At 32.3% G+C, this 20,267-nt stretch overlaps 1 protein-coding gene and 1 non-coding gene across 2 annotated transcripts in view; one reads left to right on the top strand and one right to left on the bottom strand.

Annotated features, from left to right (window-relative positions):
* The first annotated feature begins 7,933 nt into the window (after nt 1-7,933).
* On the top strand, nt 7,934-8,901 carry LOC130812633 (PRA1 family protein F3-like). Its single transcript, XM_057678169.1, has one exon. It carries the CDS (start codon nt 8,117-8,119, stop codon nt 8,729-8,731), a length of 615 nt encoding a protein of 204 aa, XP_057534152.1. The 5' UTR covers nt 7,934-8,116; the 3' UTR covers nt 8,732-8,901.
* Nucleotides 8,902-20,147: 11,246 nt separating this feature from the next.
* LOC130814395 (small nucleolar RNA snoR135) overlaps nt 20,148-20,267 on the bottom strand; it is a 140-nt gene continuing 20 nt past the window's right edge. Inside the window, exon 1 of the small nucleolar RNA XR_009042415.1 lies at nt 20,148-20,267. This exon is cut by the window's right edge and continues 20 nt beyond it. This is a non-coding gene — a small nucleolar RNA (small nucleolar RNA snoR135).

Below are 20,267 nucleotides of genomic sequence, written 5' to 3'. Positions count from 1 at the left end.
TTTTGTAATTAATAATATGACTTTTTATGTATATATAACCAGGGTCGTTTCATTTAGTTTAGGATCCTAGTGTAAAATAATAATAATTATAATATTTTCCATTTATTTTGTATTGTTGATATTTTAACTATTTTATAAAAAAGTCCTAATAACTCATATTATATAGCAAAAATATAAATTTATACTTAAATTATATTCAAGAAAATATTAATCTTGTATATGAAAAAATATTTTTTTGGCCTAAAAATATAGGGCCCTGAACGATTGACCGCTTTATCTTAAACATATGGTCTCGTATGGATTCCACCACAGGCTCAGCAATGGCATGGCAGAGAAATAATATGATCACCCATTCCATGTCTTTCTTTTCCTCTCCTTTAGAACTTCAATGTGCCCACTTACCGCATTGATTGATTATAAAGTTTATTGAAAAGAGATATTTAATGCTTTAAGAATACCAAAAAGTTTTTATAACACGTCTATATGATATTAAATGGTGGTAATTACTGAGAATAAAATTTAACGTTGATTTTTATGAAATGTGACTCATGAACTCCTATAAACTTATGCATTTCTTTACCCGGGGCCAGCTTTGGGTAAGGACAAGATGGGCCTACGTCCAAAATTCACCAAAAATATACAATTATGCCTCTACCAAAGATTGAACTCGGGTCCTTAACAGGGTGATGGGCACGTGACCACATTGCCAGGAGTTGTCATTATGTTAAAATTCTTGTTTATAGACTATTATCCAGTACTACTATTTAAGAGATCAAACGAAATTTACCAATAGGCATTAATTTGTACATAATTAATATTCTAATTTTCTTTTTGGCTTAATTTTTTTAAGGCTATTCCCTAAATTTACAATTTATCTTTTTTACTTTTTCTAATTATTTCCTATTTTGATTAATGTAAAATGTCATTTTTTTTTATTAATAAATGTGTTTTTATTGAAAATTGAAAATGGAAAAATAAAGAGTGGGTTGAATCAAAACATGAGGTCTCTTTTGGTGTTTTCAATGCAAATAAGAAATAAATACATGATTTGCACATGTCTATATTAATGTAAAATTAGATTTTTTTTTATAATTTGTAGGTACTGTTTTACAATGAAAATATATTATTTTGGTAATTTTTGAAAAAAATTCTTCAAAAATTTTGAGAAAAGTCACTTTTATGTAGATAGTTTTTGATGAAAAAATGAAAAAACATAACAATAATTTTGAGAAAAGTCACTTTAATGTGCATACTCAATGCACACACTTTAACACACTCAATTTGATTACATCTCTATGCACTCAAGTCCAGGGGCGGATTTAGAGTAAAGTCAACGAGGTCAGTTGACATCACCTAAATCCAAAATAAAATCAAATAGTATAAAGAAATATATGTTATATCAGTGGTTAAAAACTTATTAATAGCATTCATAAATTCAGGTTTAAAAATAAAAGCCCAATGTCGAACAGTCGAAGCAAGACCCAAACGGCCAAACCCTCTTTCGACTTGGCTCTGTGAGACTATGACGATCATCTGACCGGCGACCGGCGTCCACTACAGCACCACTCCAAAATATGAAAATGCGATCTGGACATTTACCTTAATTTATTCAATGGTGATTGTAATTTTATTTATTATTGACATCACTTTTTTTTTTCTGAATCCGCCACTGCTTAAGTCACAGTATTCCTTCAATAAGTGGAAGAAGGGTTATGATTTAATGCAACTTAAGAATTTAATGTTGAATATTATTTAGAAGAATTAGTGAATTTTTGGACCTTAAAATAGAAGAGTATAAAACTATTCAAAAGCTAATTTTTTAAAACTTATCCATTAGAAATTATAAGCACAATCATGAATCACAAATACACTATAGAACTAATTTATATATACCAAATCAGCAATGTTAAAATTGCAGATATTTTCTTAAATAAATGACGTGGACAGCACCCTTGGTTGGAACTTGGAACTGTGATTTGGCAAATTACCGTAGTGTCATTATGTAAAGAAATTATACATGTTTAAATCATCCATCCAACCATAAATCCAATTTAATAAAAACAAAAAAGTCCAAATCCAGCAAGTCACGTGGCATATCCATATCACTGCCTTGAATGGGGGCTTTTGTCCATGAATTACTTACGCATAGACCTGAGAAAACGATCAGTCGGTCGGATTTATGTCGGTTTGGGCGGGTTCAAATTTATATTGGGCTACCATTTTTTCTTAGGTTAATTTAAAAAAAATTGTGAGATTTTTTATTTTATCATTGAATTTGAAAATGAATAATTTATTTTTGCGAAAAAATTATTTATTATAGCGTTTAGGCAAATTACGAAAAATAGAAACACAATTTTTAGACAATTACGTAATAATAATTCAACATATAGAAATATTAAAAAGTCTAAAATGCACCATACTATAAAAAAGAATATTCAAATAACTCAAACATAATGCAATAATTTAAATATTAAGAGTACAAAACTAAAAAAAATATGTTAAATAAAGAAACACTAGTTTTTTTGTTTGTGAACCCAAATGAAAAAGTTTTACCCCTTTTTTAACAGCTGCAGAATCCAACGGGTTCAAAAAAAGTTTCTTGAGTTCTGTCATTTTTCAGGTTCAAGTAAAAAAAAATTTCGATCGTGTTTCAGATCAATTTTCGTGTCAAATTCGTTTTCTCAGGCGTATACCCAAGGACGAGACGGAGAGTCGGAGATCATGATGCAATTCCACGCGTTATTAACATATGTTGCTTTTTATTTGTCGTTATTTTTTTATTAAATTATTATTTGTCCCTTTTGAAAGACTAATAAAAAGAGTATTTATCAAAAGTCATCGAACTTAATATTTATGCTTCATAAACATAATGAAAACGGATTTTCATGAATATTCTACACACAATCTTAGTTATTTTTGATAAATTTTCAATTAAATTCGCGTGAAATGTTTAATTACAAATTTTTTTTTTTTTTAAAAAAACAAAGTCCGAGTGTAAGAGGAACATGTCTAGTTGTGGACTTGGTGGTTGAAAAGCAAGCCCCTTACACTTGACAGTAGTAAAAATGCATTGTTTATGCGTGGTCATAGCCTAAAAACATACTTTCTTAATTTTAAAATACTTGTACCCAATTATGACATATTCCGTGAGAAAATGTCAAATCTTTTTCGAGCCGATGGATTTCTTGGCCGCATTCTTCTTTATGCGTATGAGTTATCGCCTTCTTTCCCTCTCTAGACCCTAATCATAGTTTCTTACGAGCAGGATACACTGAATACAATAATAATGATGATGATGTGTGGGAAAATATCAACATATATGAAGAAACATGTATAATAAAACGGAAAGTCTTTCAAATATTTATGTATCTTGAAATACTATTTTACGAAAATCTATAATAAAGAGTAAATACGTAGATAATTGATGGTACTTGATGATGTTAGTGTTATTAAGAAATTATTTTTCTTCTATCATCATTATTTTTTAATGGAAGCAAATCCAAAATTAAAAATTAAAAATCAAAAAATTGTGTATCAAATAACGTGGCGTATCCATGTGAGTTAGGGGCGCTTTCGTCTACCGGCCTTAGAAATCAATCACTAACGCTCCATAACTCGGAATAAACACGGAATGACGAAGTCTGCCGTTCTTTCTCCTAAAATACGTCTACAACAATTGTTCGTTGAATATTTTTAAAAATAAGATAAATTTTATTATCGTAAATAATATAAATTTTTGTTAATTTTCTTATAATAATACTAATTTTTGATTAATCATTATTGATATTAGTTAAAGGTGTTTTTTTTTCTAGAATAATATTAACTTTAGTTTATTAGCTAATTTACAATTTCTTCTGTCATATAAACTCATATAGTTTGATTTTTAACATATTAAAGATATTTTAAGAAACCCCCTAAGTTGAAAGCATTATTCGAGCTTAATCAAAAATTAGTATAATTTTAGTAAAATGATTATTCATGGTAATTTTTTTTAAGATAGTACTTATAAATGCTCTTGATCGTTTGTTAATAAGAATAATATTGCTACTTTTATTTCAAGAAAAGTATAGTAAAATAAAATATATTTTAAACTTTTAACTCAGTAAAGAAAGGTAAAACACACGTCCAGTATCCCGCACAAGGCCGGGTTCGAGTGGGGATTTTTTTTCTGAAAGATGCGAACACATCATACCTGTTCCCCTAAGGAGAGATGCATGCAGTCAAGAAACCCCCAGCTGATACTTGCGTCCAGTAGGGGTTGAACCCCAAATTTTCTGCTCCACATGCAGATGTTCTATCCATTGAGCCACCAGTTATATTATATATTATAACATAAAATTTAAAATTTATCATATTATATTATTTTAATTTTGTTAACGAATATTTTTTCTTAGTTTTTATCTATATTCTCATGTTTCTTTAAATTTGCTACTGATAATAATATTTTTCCTAATAACATCGCTTTTAGTAACAAACTCAAAGTGAAAGTGCGTATATGATTATTCTATTTATACTCCTATGTTAAGTTTGAGAATGATGATTTCATTTGAAAATATAGATTTAATTTAAATTTAGTGCATGGAAACTAAAAAAATTCAAATTTATTTTGAGTCGTCAAATCCACGATTTTTGTATCTATAAAAGTGGATAAAGATGATGACTTGAGAATGACTTCTCAAACTTTGTCATTTTCAAATTTTTTATTTAATAATTTTATAATTAAAATTCACAATTTAAGATAAAATACTTATTCCAAACGCAACATTAAATTATTCTATATATATCATTGCTATAACCCACCATACCCAATGTCATTGTCTACAGGCAAGTTAAGGGTGCAATCTCTAAGTGAAGATAAAAGGGCATGGCAGCAGTTGAAAAAAGTCAATAAATGCCAGCTAATGCAAAGTAGCAAACCAATGAGATGTTTTAGGCCAAATCGGAACAGCAATTCTAATAAATTTATGGGTATCATTTTAATGAATTTGAAATGTTTCCATATCTGTATGGAAAATTTGATTTAAAACATAGGAGCTTTCACTTGTCCGCTTTTAAAGGTTCGAACTTTAATATATATTTTAAAGATTTGAACTTTACACCACATTTACTTTTAAAGCTTTATTTTTCCTTTAATTGGTTGAAATTCAAAAACAGGTTTCTTTGGGCTATATTTGAGTCATTTCTTCACAAATATAGTGCCATCTTGTAGCTTACCAATTAGTTTCACTGGTGTAAGAAATAAACTACGAATTTTGGTTCCAATACTAATTGTGCTACTAAATTGGGAGTATGCTTGCTGCTTTCTGTTCCAATACTATTTGTGAAACATCAAGAACTGAAGTCTATTTGTGAAACATCAGACTATTTGCGCATGGAAATGCTTCATCTGATCCAGTCATTAATGACCAAAGCACACTTAAATTGATAACTCAATTCGTTTTCACAAATTTTGCAGTATGTAAGTCATATATATATACCAAAACGGTAAAGCAGTCAAATTTCTCAAGAATCAAGCCTATTCCTCCACCTCCCATGATAAGTTGTCTATGATCTTATTAAAGACTTCGGGTGACAAATATACTTGAGTTTTAAAAAAGGCAAGGTTTTTACACATCATCTTATCTGGATCAAAAACAACTGCATATGCCTCGCCAATCATCACCTTAACAGATGACTCCATTCCCCTAACATCAGAATTTGACCAAAATTGATATTAGACAGTAGTCATTCGACCCCCAGCTCCTTAGGTGGGAGCTACTAATGACATGAAACTGACAAAATGGTTCCATCATATTCAGTCAACTAAAAAACTAACTGTTCAACATGAAAAAGAATGAAAATATCCCAAAAAAGATGAATACACCCACCATCCACAAATTGTTCATAAAGATTAGATCTTTGCACTCATCTCTCAAGAAAGATGGTTGCTCAACAGTATATACAAGCATTAAAGATTTCTTGATGAATCATGATTAAACAGTTGATCAAGTCTACCAAAAAATTGTTTTTGGGGGGGGGGGGGGGGGGGGGGGGGGGGTTCTAGAACACCAATAATGATAGTTGATTCAAATGATTTCAGATATTTTCGCCAGAGGTTGTAGCAGTCGATGGTGACTGCCTAATTTATACTCCTATGTTATGCCCAAGACCCATTATATTCGTTTATTATGCATCTTGACCCTTAAATTTATAATTTGCACCATGATCCATCCAAATACTTGCCCTCTTGTATGTGGCGAAGGAAGTGAAACAATAAACAAAAAGAAGAGGGTGATATATAAAGTCCCGTAGGTGTAGCTTCTAATTTTGCAATCAATAAAATGAGTACCTCAGCTTCATCCTTGGTCATTCCTTCTTTCCATGCTTCATCAAAGAATCCATAAAAGAGCCAGAACCTGTAAAAAGCACTTTTAGCATTTCGAGGGTCTGCAGGACTACGCAGCACATAATCAAGAAAATCATAACAAATGGTTTATGAATGCATGATATAAGGCTGAAAAGGGGAAATGATTTAAGTTTTTGTATTGAGCATGACAATTATACACTAAATCCATCAATTCCAAAGTCAGTACAAACATTAATCTAGTCAAGTGTAACACCAATCAAAGTCTATTTCATTTACAAACTGAGATATTACTAGTAGTTTCAGGGATATTCCTTTAAATACAAGTATTTGTTATGTCTCTGACTTAAGACAATAGTGTCAGGAGAATCATGTTTTCAGTTTCAGATAAGTCATAAAATATTTTAACAATTTTTGTCCAAAACAAATCAAGTTTCCAATTGTCCATGCTGCATGTAACATAGGTACTTGAGGTGAAATCAAAATTATATATTGTTGTAGCATTAGCAATAGTCGAATAAATTGAGCTCTTCAACCTAAAATCTGGAAGGGGAGCAAGAACAATGAAACAACGTACAATATAAACATCTTCTCGAAATCATCGTCTCTACGGGATATTTAGCAAAGCACCCTAATAAATATGTGGCTTTTACGATATCAGGCTTGGCGAAGCCTATCTTACTCAATAAGTCATCAACTTCATTTTCAATTTTTTTTACCTTGTCCTTACTTTTCTGGATGGGTTTAGAGGCAGACTAAATATGTCATGTAAATCTTCTGCAGTAATGATGTATAATGGGTTGTTGGGAATAGATTTAACCTTGTTTAAAGGGTCAAACTGAGCAACATGTGTGGTATAATACCAACTGAGAACCTATAAGTCTTCATTTTAAGCAAACCACCAAAACTGATGGTTGCAGACTTGCAGTGTCTTGTACTTGTTTTGAAGTAAGCTTAACCACCTTTTTTAGCAATTAGTGTAAATACATTTGCCAACACTACAACAAACACCAACTTCATCATAATAAAACACCAACTTAACTAGCATACAACACCAACTTAAGCATGATAATTACACCAATTTAAATATACTAAAACACCGACTTTAGTATACAAAAACATCAACTTTAGCATACCAAATCACCAACTTCATCGTACTATGACCCTAACTATAAGCATTTATATTACTATGAGATGCTATAATACCAATCATATAACATCACCTTCAATATGTTAAAGATACCAAATACAAAATCTGCAATTATTTAAAACTTATAATAATTTGATTTTTCTGTTTAAAAATTATAGCTAAATTAGGTAAATATTTATATGATTTATTATAATAATTTTATTCACCCAACTTAGAATTTAATATGCTCAATTGAATGAAAAAAGTATTTTTTAATTTAAAAAAGTCATATATTCAATAAATTTGATAACAAAAATATATACATGTATCATAATTTGAAATATTTTTTACATATATTCCGTATTAACAAATTTCGTACATTAGATGAGTTTTAATACTAATATCTTATAAAACAATTTTTTCAACAAATAATAAAAGACTTTTAAAATCCCAATTTATATTTTCCCCAATCTCATACAAGTATACAACAAACTTCCCCCAAATAATTAATCCCCTCATAAATCCTAATACCAATAAAATTCAAGTTTTCATATTCCCATTTCCAATCATTCATTCATTCATCCATTTTCAACCAAAATAAATAACTAAACTCGAACCTTCTTAGTTCTCCCTCCACCATAACCATGGCAACATCCTCACCATACACACCCATCTCCACCTCCACACAACCCACTTCCTCCTCCCCACTCTCCACCAACCTCGACTTCATCTCCCGTGCTAAACACCGCTTCTACGGCACCCTCTCCGCCCGTCGTCCATGGCGACAAATCTTCGATTACCACTCCATTTCCTGCCCTCACAATCTCTCCGATGCAATTTCACGGCTCAAATCAAATCTCTTGTACTTCCGTATGAACTTCGCTATGTTCATCCTTATAGTCCTCTTCCTCTCCCTTCTTTGGCACCCTATTTCTCTCATCGTCTTCATCGCTATGATGGTTGCTTGGCTTTTCCTTTACTTTTTACGCGACGAACCGCTTGTTTTGTTCGGTCGGTCTATTGATGACCGGATCGTTTTAACGGTTCTCTCGGTTTTAACAATCGGTTTACTTTTGTTTACTGGTGCGACCGGAAATATCTTGATTTCTTTGGCGGTTGGGGCTGCTATTGTTGTGATTTACTCGGTTTTCCGACGATCTGATGATTTGTTTTTGGATGAAGAAGAAGCTGCTGCTGGCGGTTTACTTTCCGGTCGGACCGGCGCTTATCATCATCATCAGTCAACCCCTTCTTCATAATTCTTGCTTTGGATGGTTTGACTTTTTATTGTCTCATTCTTAATTCTCTGATTTTCTTTTATATGTAAAATTGTTTTTATTTTTCGTTGGCATTTTAACATTAGGTGGTGTGTGTAATTGAGTTGTAACTATTGATTGTTAATGATAATTTCGTGCTTTTTAATTTGTGATTATTTTGGTAAATATATACTCCATTCGTTCTTTTTTATCTTCTACTTTGGGTTTTTCACATATATTAAGGAAGATAGAATCTTTAGGTTGTGGTGGGTATTATTTTAATTAAATAGTAGTGTGAAGTAATGATTGTATTGGAAGTATGAGGTTGTAGTGGGTATTATTTTAATTAAATAGTAGTGTGAAGTAATAATTGTTTTGGAAGTATGAGAGAGAAAATAATTATAAATAAAAGAAAAGGAATACATTAAAAGAAAAGGGGTGTTAGGGGTAAAAGTGGGATAAAAACTTTCTAAAAATAGAAAGTATTCTAAAGTGGAAGAACTTTTAAAACTACCCGTTATAGTAATGTGAAAGATGAAAAAAGAACGGGAGTATCAATTTTATTACTTAAATGTTGGTAAACTAATTTTGTTGAAAGTTAATTTTTATGCATTGATATGTTTAGGTGATGACTTTTTAGTTTTTACTAATAATAATTTAATAAATAATTTGTAAGCCAAAAGAAAAAAATTATATATATATTTTTAAATTGATTTACTGACTTAACAATCAAAAAGTAATTTTTATCAAAGATTTCCATCTGGTTTAAACATGTAACATATTCAATATTTTTAAATATTTAAATCAGCCAACAATTTTAGCAAATTATAATTTCAACTAGAAGCTTAAGTCAATTGTTAGCCCAAAATATGTTATACTCTAACACACTTTCTCACACAAGCGCCCATTGGGCTAGAAGTGTGGATTGCTAAGGCACTAAACATTCTACTTTAAATGAGGAGTGATTGAGATACGACCCCGTAATCTCTTACCACGTTGACTTCTGATACAATGAAAGAATGATATCATATTAAGGAAATATTTCAACCAAAAGCTTACGTTATATACTCCATAACAATGAGTAATACTAGAAATTTATTTTGATATTAAAATGAATTTTTGTACATCATTCAATATGTTTAAATTCTTTGACTTTTTATGATTATTTTTTTATTTATGGTATAATTATAGGCGTTCAAAACACACTTAATAATTTGATATTTATTGTCTAACTTTGTAATCAAATTTAATTTTGACCCAACTTCATAGATTTAGAATATTTTCGATTTTTTACTATAAAAATTCTTCAGTTCTTTACTCGTAGTATATAGTCCATTAGATGTTCTTATTTTTTTTTTTAGTTTCAAATTATATATTTAAAGCTCAATATTTATAATTACATTTAATAAATTGATGTTATTATTACAATATTGACTATTACTATAAATTCTATTTTATTTTCGATAGGAAGTGTTTTTTCTTTTAGCTAATAATTGAAATAATCAGTTGCTTTACTTTTTTCCTCCCAAATGTATCCACAAAAATCCATCAAAACTTTAATGTATGGCACATTGCCATGGCCATGGGACTGTCGGCCAAAGAGAGGAAGGAGCCTTTACTTATTAATTGTACCTTCCAAACATACAGAAAGTAACATGTGACAATGTGAGTGAAGTGGACACTTTCATCTATCGTATAATTCTTCAATGAGCAAGAATCAACAGCTTTTCTTGGAACAATTCAATACTTAAAAATTGAGTTAATCAATTGCCTATTTTGGCTCGATCCATAACCATAACCATTGACTTTAGATTGGGATTTGGGTCCAATTGGACTCCGATCTAGACTCATTTGTTATTGGTAGATTCATACCTGAATATAGACCGTTAGACTCTAAAATTTTGGTTTTGGCCCCAAACTCGCTGGGTCTGATGAGTTTAGCGTCCTAAACTGATTTTAATTTTATTATTTATACTTAAACTTTTTATATTTCAAAGATTTATTAGTTTTAAATAGGTTTATAAGTTGTATATAATTCTAAATTAAGTTCAATATTAGAGTAATTCTTAAATCCATATTTTTATATAGGTGTAGTTCTTTTGATAGAGAAGATTAAACCACAATATTATATTTTCTATTTAATATTAGTAGTTACCGTGGTAGTGTTTGTGGCTACCATGGTTATTGGTTGGCAAATACATTAGTAAACTGATTTGCCACATCAATATTAATTAGGAGTATTATACAATTCTAAATGATGATGTACCACTACAATATATGCAAACAAAAAACTATAGAAGTCTTTGACCCGTTGGTACGACAATATATTTAAAAAAAATTATATATACATACATTTTATAAACAAAATATTAAAAATACATATAAAATACTATGCATTAAAACGAATCTAACAAGATTTTATAAGAATATATTTTCACATGTAAATATCTATGGAAGATTATATACATATTTCGCTACTTAAATATAGATATTCCCATTGGGAATATGGAAAGGGAACAAATGGAATGTATATTGACAAACTATTTAGAATGGCTGTGACACTGTCCACTGTTCACACGTATAGCTCTCCCCCTGCATTCAAGCCAGAGTGCCAAATAGAATAGGAGAATCAACTATTGCAACTATCTTGAACGATGAGTTTGTTACTTAATAGTGTTGTGAAAGGGTTATGACAATGGTGAAGAACAAACAAGAATAAAATGCACAAAAAACACTCAAAAACAGAGCACAACAACAATGGACAAACAACACAAGATATATGAGGTATCTAAGGATACCTCCCCCTCAAACAATACTTACTCTCATTAATATATCAACATACATCAATGAGAAGCCACACATAAGCTTTAAAAACCCACTTACAAAGCAAAAACCTCACCTTTAATGGTGGTCTCACACAAACAACCTAATACAAGGATGAAAGAACTATAATGGTGTAAACCCTAGTTGCCTCACTTGTATTAGTCTCTCACTAACCCTAATTATGCCCTAAGACCCTTTTATAGTCCCATAACATATTAGGAAGCCTTAGGACAAAACCCCAAAAGCCCACTACAAACCTAGCAAACAAAAAAACTCGTGTTTTTTGGTGCTATAGTCCGCTCGACCAGGTCGAGCGAGGTTCCAGAAGCTACTAGATTAAATCTGTTGCATTGCTCTACCGAGCCATTGAGCTCGATCATTCGAGCAACCCTTTATTTGGCATTCCCTTACTATTATCAAAGCATATCAAGTCTTCCAACTTGATCACTTCATCAAGTATCCAAACTTCAATCCTTCATACTCCATTGCACTCATATCTTCACTCTCAAGTGTGCAAGATAGTGTGTGAACTATGAGATGCTCGAAGTCTTCACCAATGACATGAGGTTTGGAACTTGGCACAACAGATAGGTTCATCTAACGCCAAAATTAGGGTCTAGTTGAAAGAAGTCATTTGGAAGGTATACATATTAAGGGTGATTTTAGTTGGGAGTTAGGGTAGATCAATCAGAATGGTTAGTTTATCGGGTTAATTAAGAGTCAGGTTGATTTTGAGTTGGGTTAGTTCTTACTCCAATGGGGTCGTGTTAGGTTCAGGTCGACCCAATGATCAAGAACTTTGATAATTTTTCTTATTATTGGATGTGATGTGGCTCACACTTCACATGTGAGGAAGATCCCACATTGATAAAAAGAGTGGGTCGTAGACTTTGATTAGATGCTTAATGTGTGAATCTCCTAATACTGTATGGTTTTGGAAAAAAAAATAAAACTCATTTAGTGTTGTATGCAATTCAACGCTCATTACACGTGGGTTTGTGGGCCCGAGCCCACGGGTGCCCCCTGGGTGTGTCCACTCGGGTGGGCCCATGGAGCGATCATGTGACGAATTGTCACTGCCTAACATGGTATTAGGAGGGTGTTGGGATGGTTTATCACATATGGAGCCCTTCTTTCCAATGTCATATGCTTTTGGGATGTTATATGTATCTCCTTAGCTTATAAAGTTAAGTCTAAACTAATTTAACAGAAAATAGTCAATAATGAGAGGCAGATAATTTTCGTGTTTCTCCATTAATATGCCGATATTTACAATAACTTCAACCTAATTTAACATAAAATAGTCGAAAATGAGAGGCTAATAATTTTCCTCTCTTTTTCATTTTAAATTTCTTAAAATTCTAACTATCATTGTGATAGTCGGTAATGTAATTGAAAAAAATACGACTATTTAATTGTACAGTAGTAAAAAAACAATTCTTAGTTTACTACTATTAATTCTTAAACCTAAGGAGGAGGTTGACCACGATGTATATTATATTGTAGATTAGTTTACTAATCATCTTTTATCTGCTTTTTGCCTAATTCTAAAGTTTTTAGTTGCATCAGATCTCGTGATGCTCTTGTATAAACTAATGCGTGCTTAGAATAAATGCTAGCTCCTAGTGGACAATAACTCTCTTTGAGAGACAGTTTTTAAGAGACGGTCCTTAATGTGTACTTACCGTATTCTTAAGACAATAGCTCCTAGTGGACAATAATTCTTAAGTCCAGGCTCATTAAAGTTTAATATCTACTTACCGTATTCTTAATGTGTACTTATATTATCCTTAATGCTTACTTATCGTATCTTTAATGCTTACTTTTAATATCTTAAATGTCTATTTACATCATTATTAAAGCTTACTTACAATATTTTAAAAAATATATAATGGGCCGGCCAATTAGAGGTTGTCTCTCAAAGACTCCGTCTCTCACAAGAATTTGTGTTGAAGAAAAAAACAATTTTACTTATATAAGGACCCTTTTTATTTTTCACCTAAGGCCCAAAAATTATCAGAAACGACACTGCAAGATAGGAATAGTTATATAGTACAAAATAGGGCATTATGATAATCATTTACAAAATAATACTTCTACACATATAATATTTTGTTGGATCATAGGTAAGTTGAAAGAAAGGAAATGATTAGGTGAGTTTCGATTTCAAAACCTTTTCCGAAAAAGATGTATTTGCTTTAACTAAGACAAAATTCAATTCTTTTTATATAATATATATTAAGTATATTGATTGGGATTCTAATAATAATCTAATTAATTTATATAATTAGTACATGGAATCCAAATATAAAATCATGATTATGTAATTTCTTTGAATAAAAATAACAAATTCCGGCCATGAATTTGTCATTCGGCATTGGATAAATGTTTGGCCTACTCACCTCATAGGAGACCCACATTAGTACGATAATGTTCATTTTAAGCAATCCGCACGTTTATGATTTTGGGCGATAAACACGTACACTCGAGTTTGGGTAGCGTAAGATTGCTAATTCAAAGCTTGTAGTCATAAGTCTACAAGCTCATAAGGAAGCTTAACATAGTTTTTTTTTATTTATTTATTTTTTTTAATTAAGTACGTATGAAAGTGTAATTAATCATAAATTATTAGAATTAGAATAATTAATTAATCTTAGGGGCTAAGGTCCAATAATTGGAGTGAACGATCTAGGCAACGTACATGATACATCTAGCTCATGGAATAAATTTTAAATAGAGTATAATTTAAGTTGAGTAGAATTTAATGAATTTTTGTTGAGCGGAGAAGTTTAATTAATTATACAAGTAGAAGAATATACAATAAATAATACGTGTTGTTGTATACATAATCCTAGACTGCTGATTAGTATCCTCAATTCCTCATCTCATTATTATCCGTTAACATATAACATTGCACATTTCAAGCCAAGTAAGCAGCTCTTGAACGCCTATATTTTGAAGAGTCTCATAGAAGTACTTTGATATACTCCATATATTCCTTGTTATAAAATAGGGAAATTATCAATGGTGCCCTTGTAGTTTTGCAAAATTACATTGGTACCCAACTGCATTTCATTGGTACCCCCAATTATATGGTAATTAAAACCGTAACATTAATGATGTTTTTTCCGTTAACTGTCATTAAATACCAACCATGGTTTGTCTGTGATTTATTTGCTTACCTCTTCGTTTTCCCTCCTAACCCGTACTTGCTTCACTCTGTGTTCATCATCATCTCCCTCCGTTGATCACGCCATTGTTGAAGCTGCATTTTTCTCATTCCTACTTTCGTTGACGTTTGTAAGTTCCCTATTCTTTATTTCCTCATTTTTTTCTTTACATGCAAGATGTTTGGTTGTTTCAGTTATTACTCTAAATTTCAAGTAAAATGTCGCTTTTTTTTATTTTCTCGTCCTAAATGTTTCGATCTTTAGGCTTCGTTGTTGAATTTTGTGGTTTAAAGGTATTCTGAGTCGTTTTTTTAAACGGAAATGCCCTAAAATTTAGGGCTTTTTTGAATTCTGTATTTGTTTGGAATTCTATGATTGATGTCGTTTATGTTTATGTTTTTTTTATTTTTTTGGTGTTAACAGATTGTAAATGGATGATAGTGTGGTGTTGAAATTTTTGTACAAGGGTACAGAGACAGAAGTTTTTGTTGATGATGTCGACCTAGTTAACATGCTAGACATGATTATTGATTATTGGGATAAGGCTGAGAGGGAGGAACATTTGACCCCTGAACATCCTAGTTTTAGTTATGTATACAAAAAGAAGCATGTTGAACTAGTGATTTTGATATAGAAGTGTACCCCATTCCAACCCCACTGCAGATTGTGAAGGACAAGGGCTTGAAACCACCAAAGACTGAGTTTAGGCCCAAGTTGCCTGTTTTGAGAAGGTGTAGAAGACATGCTGAGATAAACCCACCATCCCCTGGCAACATCAATGATGTTATCATTGAAAATGCCGAGTTACTGAATGAGATAAACCAAAGTGATGAATTTACTCATGAAGCGAATGATGATGTTGATGTGGAGGGTTCTACAGCACAGACAACACAAAAGAAGACATTAAACAAATCTCCAAACAAAACCCCAAAGACCAGTGCTAAGAAGACCTTAAGCAAATCCCCAAAGAAAAAAATCCCAAAGACCACTATGAGAAGAAAGGGAATTAAGAAGACAGCTATTAGAAAGTCTGTAAGATTGATGCAACAGAACAAGGAGGCTGCTGCTACATCTAGAACAAAATCATTGGTCAGTGAGAGTGATGATGAATCTTTGGTTGATAGTTCTGAGAGTGATATTGTGTCTTTGGTTCATAGTGATAAAGAGGCTGAGGTAGAGGATGTTGATGCAGATAATTTTAATCCATTTGAAGGACCAATTTGGGATGATGACTGCGATGACTTTGATAATTATTTGACTAAGTTGTATAAGAATGGGGAGTTGTACAAGGACAAAGGTTTTGGGAATATTGTCATTAAGGAGTGGCAATTGTTTACAGATAAGCAACATTTGAGGGATGTTATTAGGGATTATTGCATACAATCTGGTTTTTCAGTGATTGTTGATAAAGCAGATAGAGTTAGATACACAATTAGTTGTAGTGAAGCAAAATGTGAGTGGCGGTTGCATGCTTCTAGGCTGCCTGATGGTGTCACATGGGCTATCAAGAAAATTCAAAATGCTGAACACACATGCTTGGGGTTAGAGACCAAAAACCCTATGGTAACAGTGAAGTGGGCATGCCATGCCTTACTTGAGGACATAAGGGCTAATAATGATATACCAGGTAAGGCCTTGAATGAGCTCTTGTGGTCCAGATATGGTGTTGAGATGCCACAACCAAGCTTGTATAGGGTGAGGAACTTGGCCTTGAGTATCATTCATGGTGGCCATGATACATCATACAGCGCATTGCCATCTTACTGTGATGTTATCAAATCAACAAACGAGGGTTCATTTGCAAATTGTGCTTGGTATCCCCCTACACATCCTGATAGACCATTAGTGTTTATAAGCATTTTTGTATCATTCAAGGCATCTTTGGAGGGCCTTTTTTCTGGTTGTAGAAGTGTTATTGGAGTGGATGGGGCTCATTCAAAGGGTAATTATGGTGGGGTTTTGTTATCTGCAATTGCCCTTGATGGCAACAATGAAATGTTTCCAGTGGCATGGGGTATTGTCTCATGTGAGGATGAAGAGAGTTGGAAGTTTTTCATTTGGCATCTTAAGCATGTACTGGAGCCAAGTAAAAGAGGCGACAATTGGTGCATAATATCTGACAGACAGAAGGTAACAATACTTATTATTGTTTAGTTCATTGATTATGCATAATCTATTAAACCTAATATCTTGTTTTCATATGCAGGGAATTGAGAAGGCTCTGACTGATTTGTGGCCTAAGGTGCAAAGAAGGTATTATTGCAGACACCTTAGTGCCAACTGGAAGAAGTCTTTTCATGGGCCTAAGTTATGGCAATTGTATTGGCTAGCATGTGGGGCCTTCTCACCCTTCACATTTGCAAAGGCCATGACTGAGATTGAAAAAAACAACCCTGCTGCAAGGATATGGCTTGCTAATTTGGGTCCACAGAAGAGATGGACAAAACATAGATTTGACCCTGAATTGAAGTGTGATGTTAACACAACAAATTTTGTGGAAAGCTTTAATGCCACCCTAGGAACTGACAGGTGCAAGCCAGTGTTAAGTTTGTTAGAGGAAATTAGGAGAGTAACAATGGTTAGGTTAGCAACAAGGAGGCAAAAGTGTGAAGAATGGGAGAGGCTGTGTCCAAATATTGCTAAGAGAGTTCAAGTATTGTGCAATGAGAGTAGGTCTTGCAGGGCTTTCATGTCTAGTCCAGGTGAGTATGAGGTGGTGGAGGGCAAATCAACTGTGGCTGTCAGTTTAAACCAACGCACATGCCATTGCAATGTCTGGCAAATCACTGGGATACCATGTAGGCATGCAATGAGAGCGATACTTCATGAAGGTCTTGATCCACAATCCTTGGTTGATGATTGGTATTCAGTAGAGAAATATAAGTTGACCTATCATCACAGCATTAAACCTATCCCTGATCAGGGTAAGTGGCCAGCAACTGAACACCCTGCAATACTACCTCCTGTGCTGAAAAGAGGTGTTGGTAGGCCTTGTAGGAATCGAAAGAGAGGTGATGATGAAGAGAGGAAGGCAAAGAGGAGCAAGACAATTAAATGTGGGAAGTGTGGGGATTTTGGTCACAACAAGTCCAGCCTCAAGGGAGGGGCAACAAAAAAACAGAAGGCAGCAGCAGCAAAGACTAATGATTCTTCAAGTTTGAAGTGCAAGGGAAAGAGCAAAGCAAAATGATTAGTATTTGTGTAATGTAATTACTTAACTTCTGACTTCTTATGGATGAACAATACATTAATCCTATTTTGTATACCTAATTGATGAACAGTTGATTAATCCTCTTTTTGTATAACTAATGGATGATTATGGATGCAAATTATGTATGAATGTATTTCAGATTGTATTAATTATGTATGATGTTGGATGAACAGCAGCAACTTTGAATTGCAAATTGATCTAATTCCAATTTTTTCATAACGAACAATACAACATTACTTTTACAAGGCAAGAACCAACACAATACCTAAACTTACATATAAGGAAACCAATACAACGCTTACAATCTTACTTTACAATCGCAAGAAAGACCAATAATAGGTATAACATTACAACAAATTTCATGAAAACCAGAACCTTAAGTAAGCTATCAACCTTCTTAGACAGCCCTTCAACAGTTGCTTTCAGTTCATTAAATTGTTCGTCATTCGACATTAGAGGTGCAGCACCTTCTCCCTCTGCAGGTGTAGGTTCATCAATGTTTTCCTTCAAATCAGCATCAAAACCCCATTCAAATGCTTGGCACGACATACATTTGTAGTATATTCTTCCCAGATTGTTAATTGAACCCGAAACCCTAATATCATAGAATTTTGTTGGGTCACAGTTACACTTCTTCAACCTTACCCAGCTATCACCAACTTCAATGGAACTAACGTTAGGGCTTCCATGTCGTCTTTTGGTATTACCCGAATACACCTTACCGCAGACTGATGAGATCCTTGAGGAAGCAGCCATGGAAGCAGAGAAGGAAGAGGAGATGGAAAAGAGAAGAAGAAGATCGTGTGTTTGAATGGATGCTGGGTATTTAAACAATTACAAACTAACCATGGTTAAGTTAATTTCAAAAGTTAACGGACATTTAACGGAAACAACATCATTAATGTCACGGTTGTAATTACCATAAAATTGGGGGGTACCACTGAAATGCAGTTGGATACCATTGTAATTTTTCAAAACTACAAGGGCACCATTGATAATTTCCCTATAAAATAAATACATTATTATTAATATTCTAAAATTTTAATTATTTCTTCAACTATTCTTTATTAAAATTTTAACTCGCTCGTTATTGGAAAAGTGCGTACTTATTTGTCAAATCTTTAATGGCTCGTTTGGTAGTAGATATTAAATGGTGGAATGATAGTGGAATATTCGTGTAATTTTGGTATGAAAATCTCTTGCCAAGTTATATGACCATACTTGTTTGTCTCTAATCATTTTATTTTTTTCACAAAATTCATTCTCATGTATTATCATATGATAATATGATATAGTGGTATTAGGTGGCAATGAAAAATGAAAAAAAGAGAGCTTTTTATGATCAAAGTTTCATTATCATGGGAATAACATCGTACATTTCATAAAATTTTACTACAAATTATTTTCATTTCTATTGTTTAATACCAACAACTAAATGGACATAACTTGTTTTAAGCTAAGGCTCATATATATATATATATATATATATATATATATATATATATATATATATATATATATATATATATATATATATATATATATATATATATATATATATATATATATACTCTACACAAGGCCCTAAGATATTCTTATACAACTCTTACGGCCCATTTGGTTAGTGGTACTAAATGGTGGTAATGAGATTGATTTATAGTGTAAAGTTTCATCACAATGGGAGTGACACATGGAACTTTTGATGGGAATGACATGGAACTTTTGATGACTTTTGATGAAATTTTATCAAAAGTTCCATTTTATTCCCATGGTGATGAAATTTTGATCACAAAAATATTTTTTTGTTTACGAATTTTCATTATCACATAATATAATCTCTCCCAATGGTAATGAATTGAAATGATATTTGTAAAGAAAATAAGATGATTAAAATTGGACAAAAATGACCATCAAGATAGCAAGAGATTTTTCAACTAAAATTTTCATTATCATAAATATATTATTTTCCAAACACGCCCTATATACTTTAGGCTTAAATCAAAAAGCTCATAGCAAAGCTTATATATTTTATTTAATTACATCATCATCTTACCTAATGTATCCCGCTCATAGAAAAACTATAGATAGGGTCCGAAAACTCATACCTATAAAGGAGAGCACGGCCAAAGGAGTCCCCGGCTCAAGAAAGATAAAGAGGCAACTCAATTCTTTAGAAAAAATCATTTATATCCTCAAATTAAGGTTTGAAACAAAGAAATTTAGGGAAGTTGATTGTTGAAAAAATCAATAGAGGATGAAACACAACTGCCCATCTTCCCCTAAAATTAATTTTGCAGAGAACTCTTTCGATAAATTGATGCATAAAACGCATCAT

Source organism: Amaranthus tricolor, chromosome 5, assembly GCF_026212465.1.
Source record: "Amaranthus tricolor cultivar Red isolate AtriRed21 chromosome 5, ASM2621246v1, whole genome shotgun sequence".
Classification (NCBI taxonomy): Eukaryota; Viridiplantae; Streptophyta; class Magnoliopsida; order Caryophyllales; family Amaranthaceae; genus Amaranthus; species Amaranthus tricolor.
Note: the sequence above shows the minus strand (reverse complement) of the source record. Positions and strands in the feature narration are given on the sequence as shown.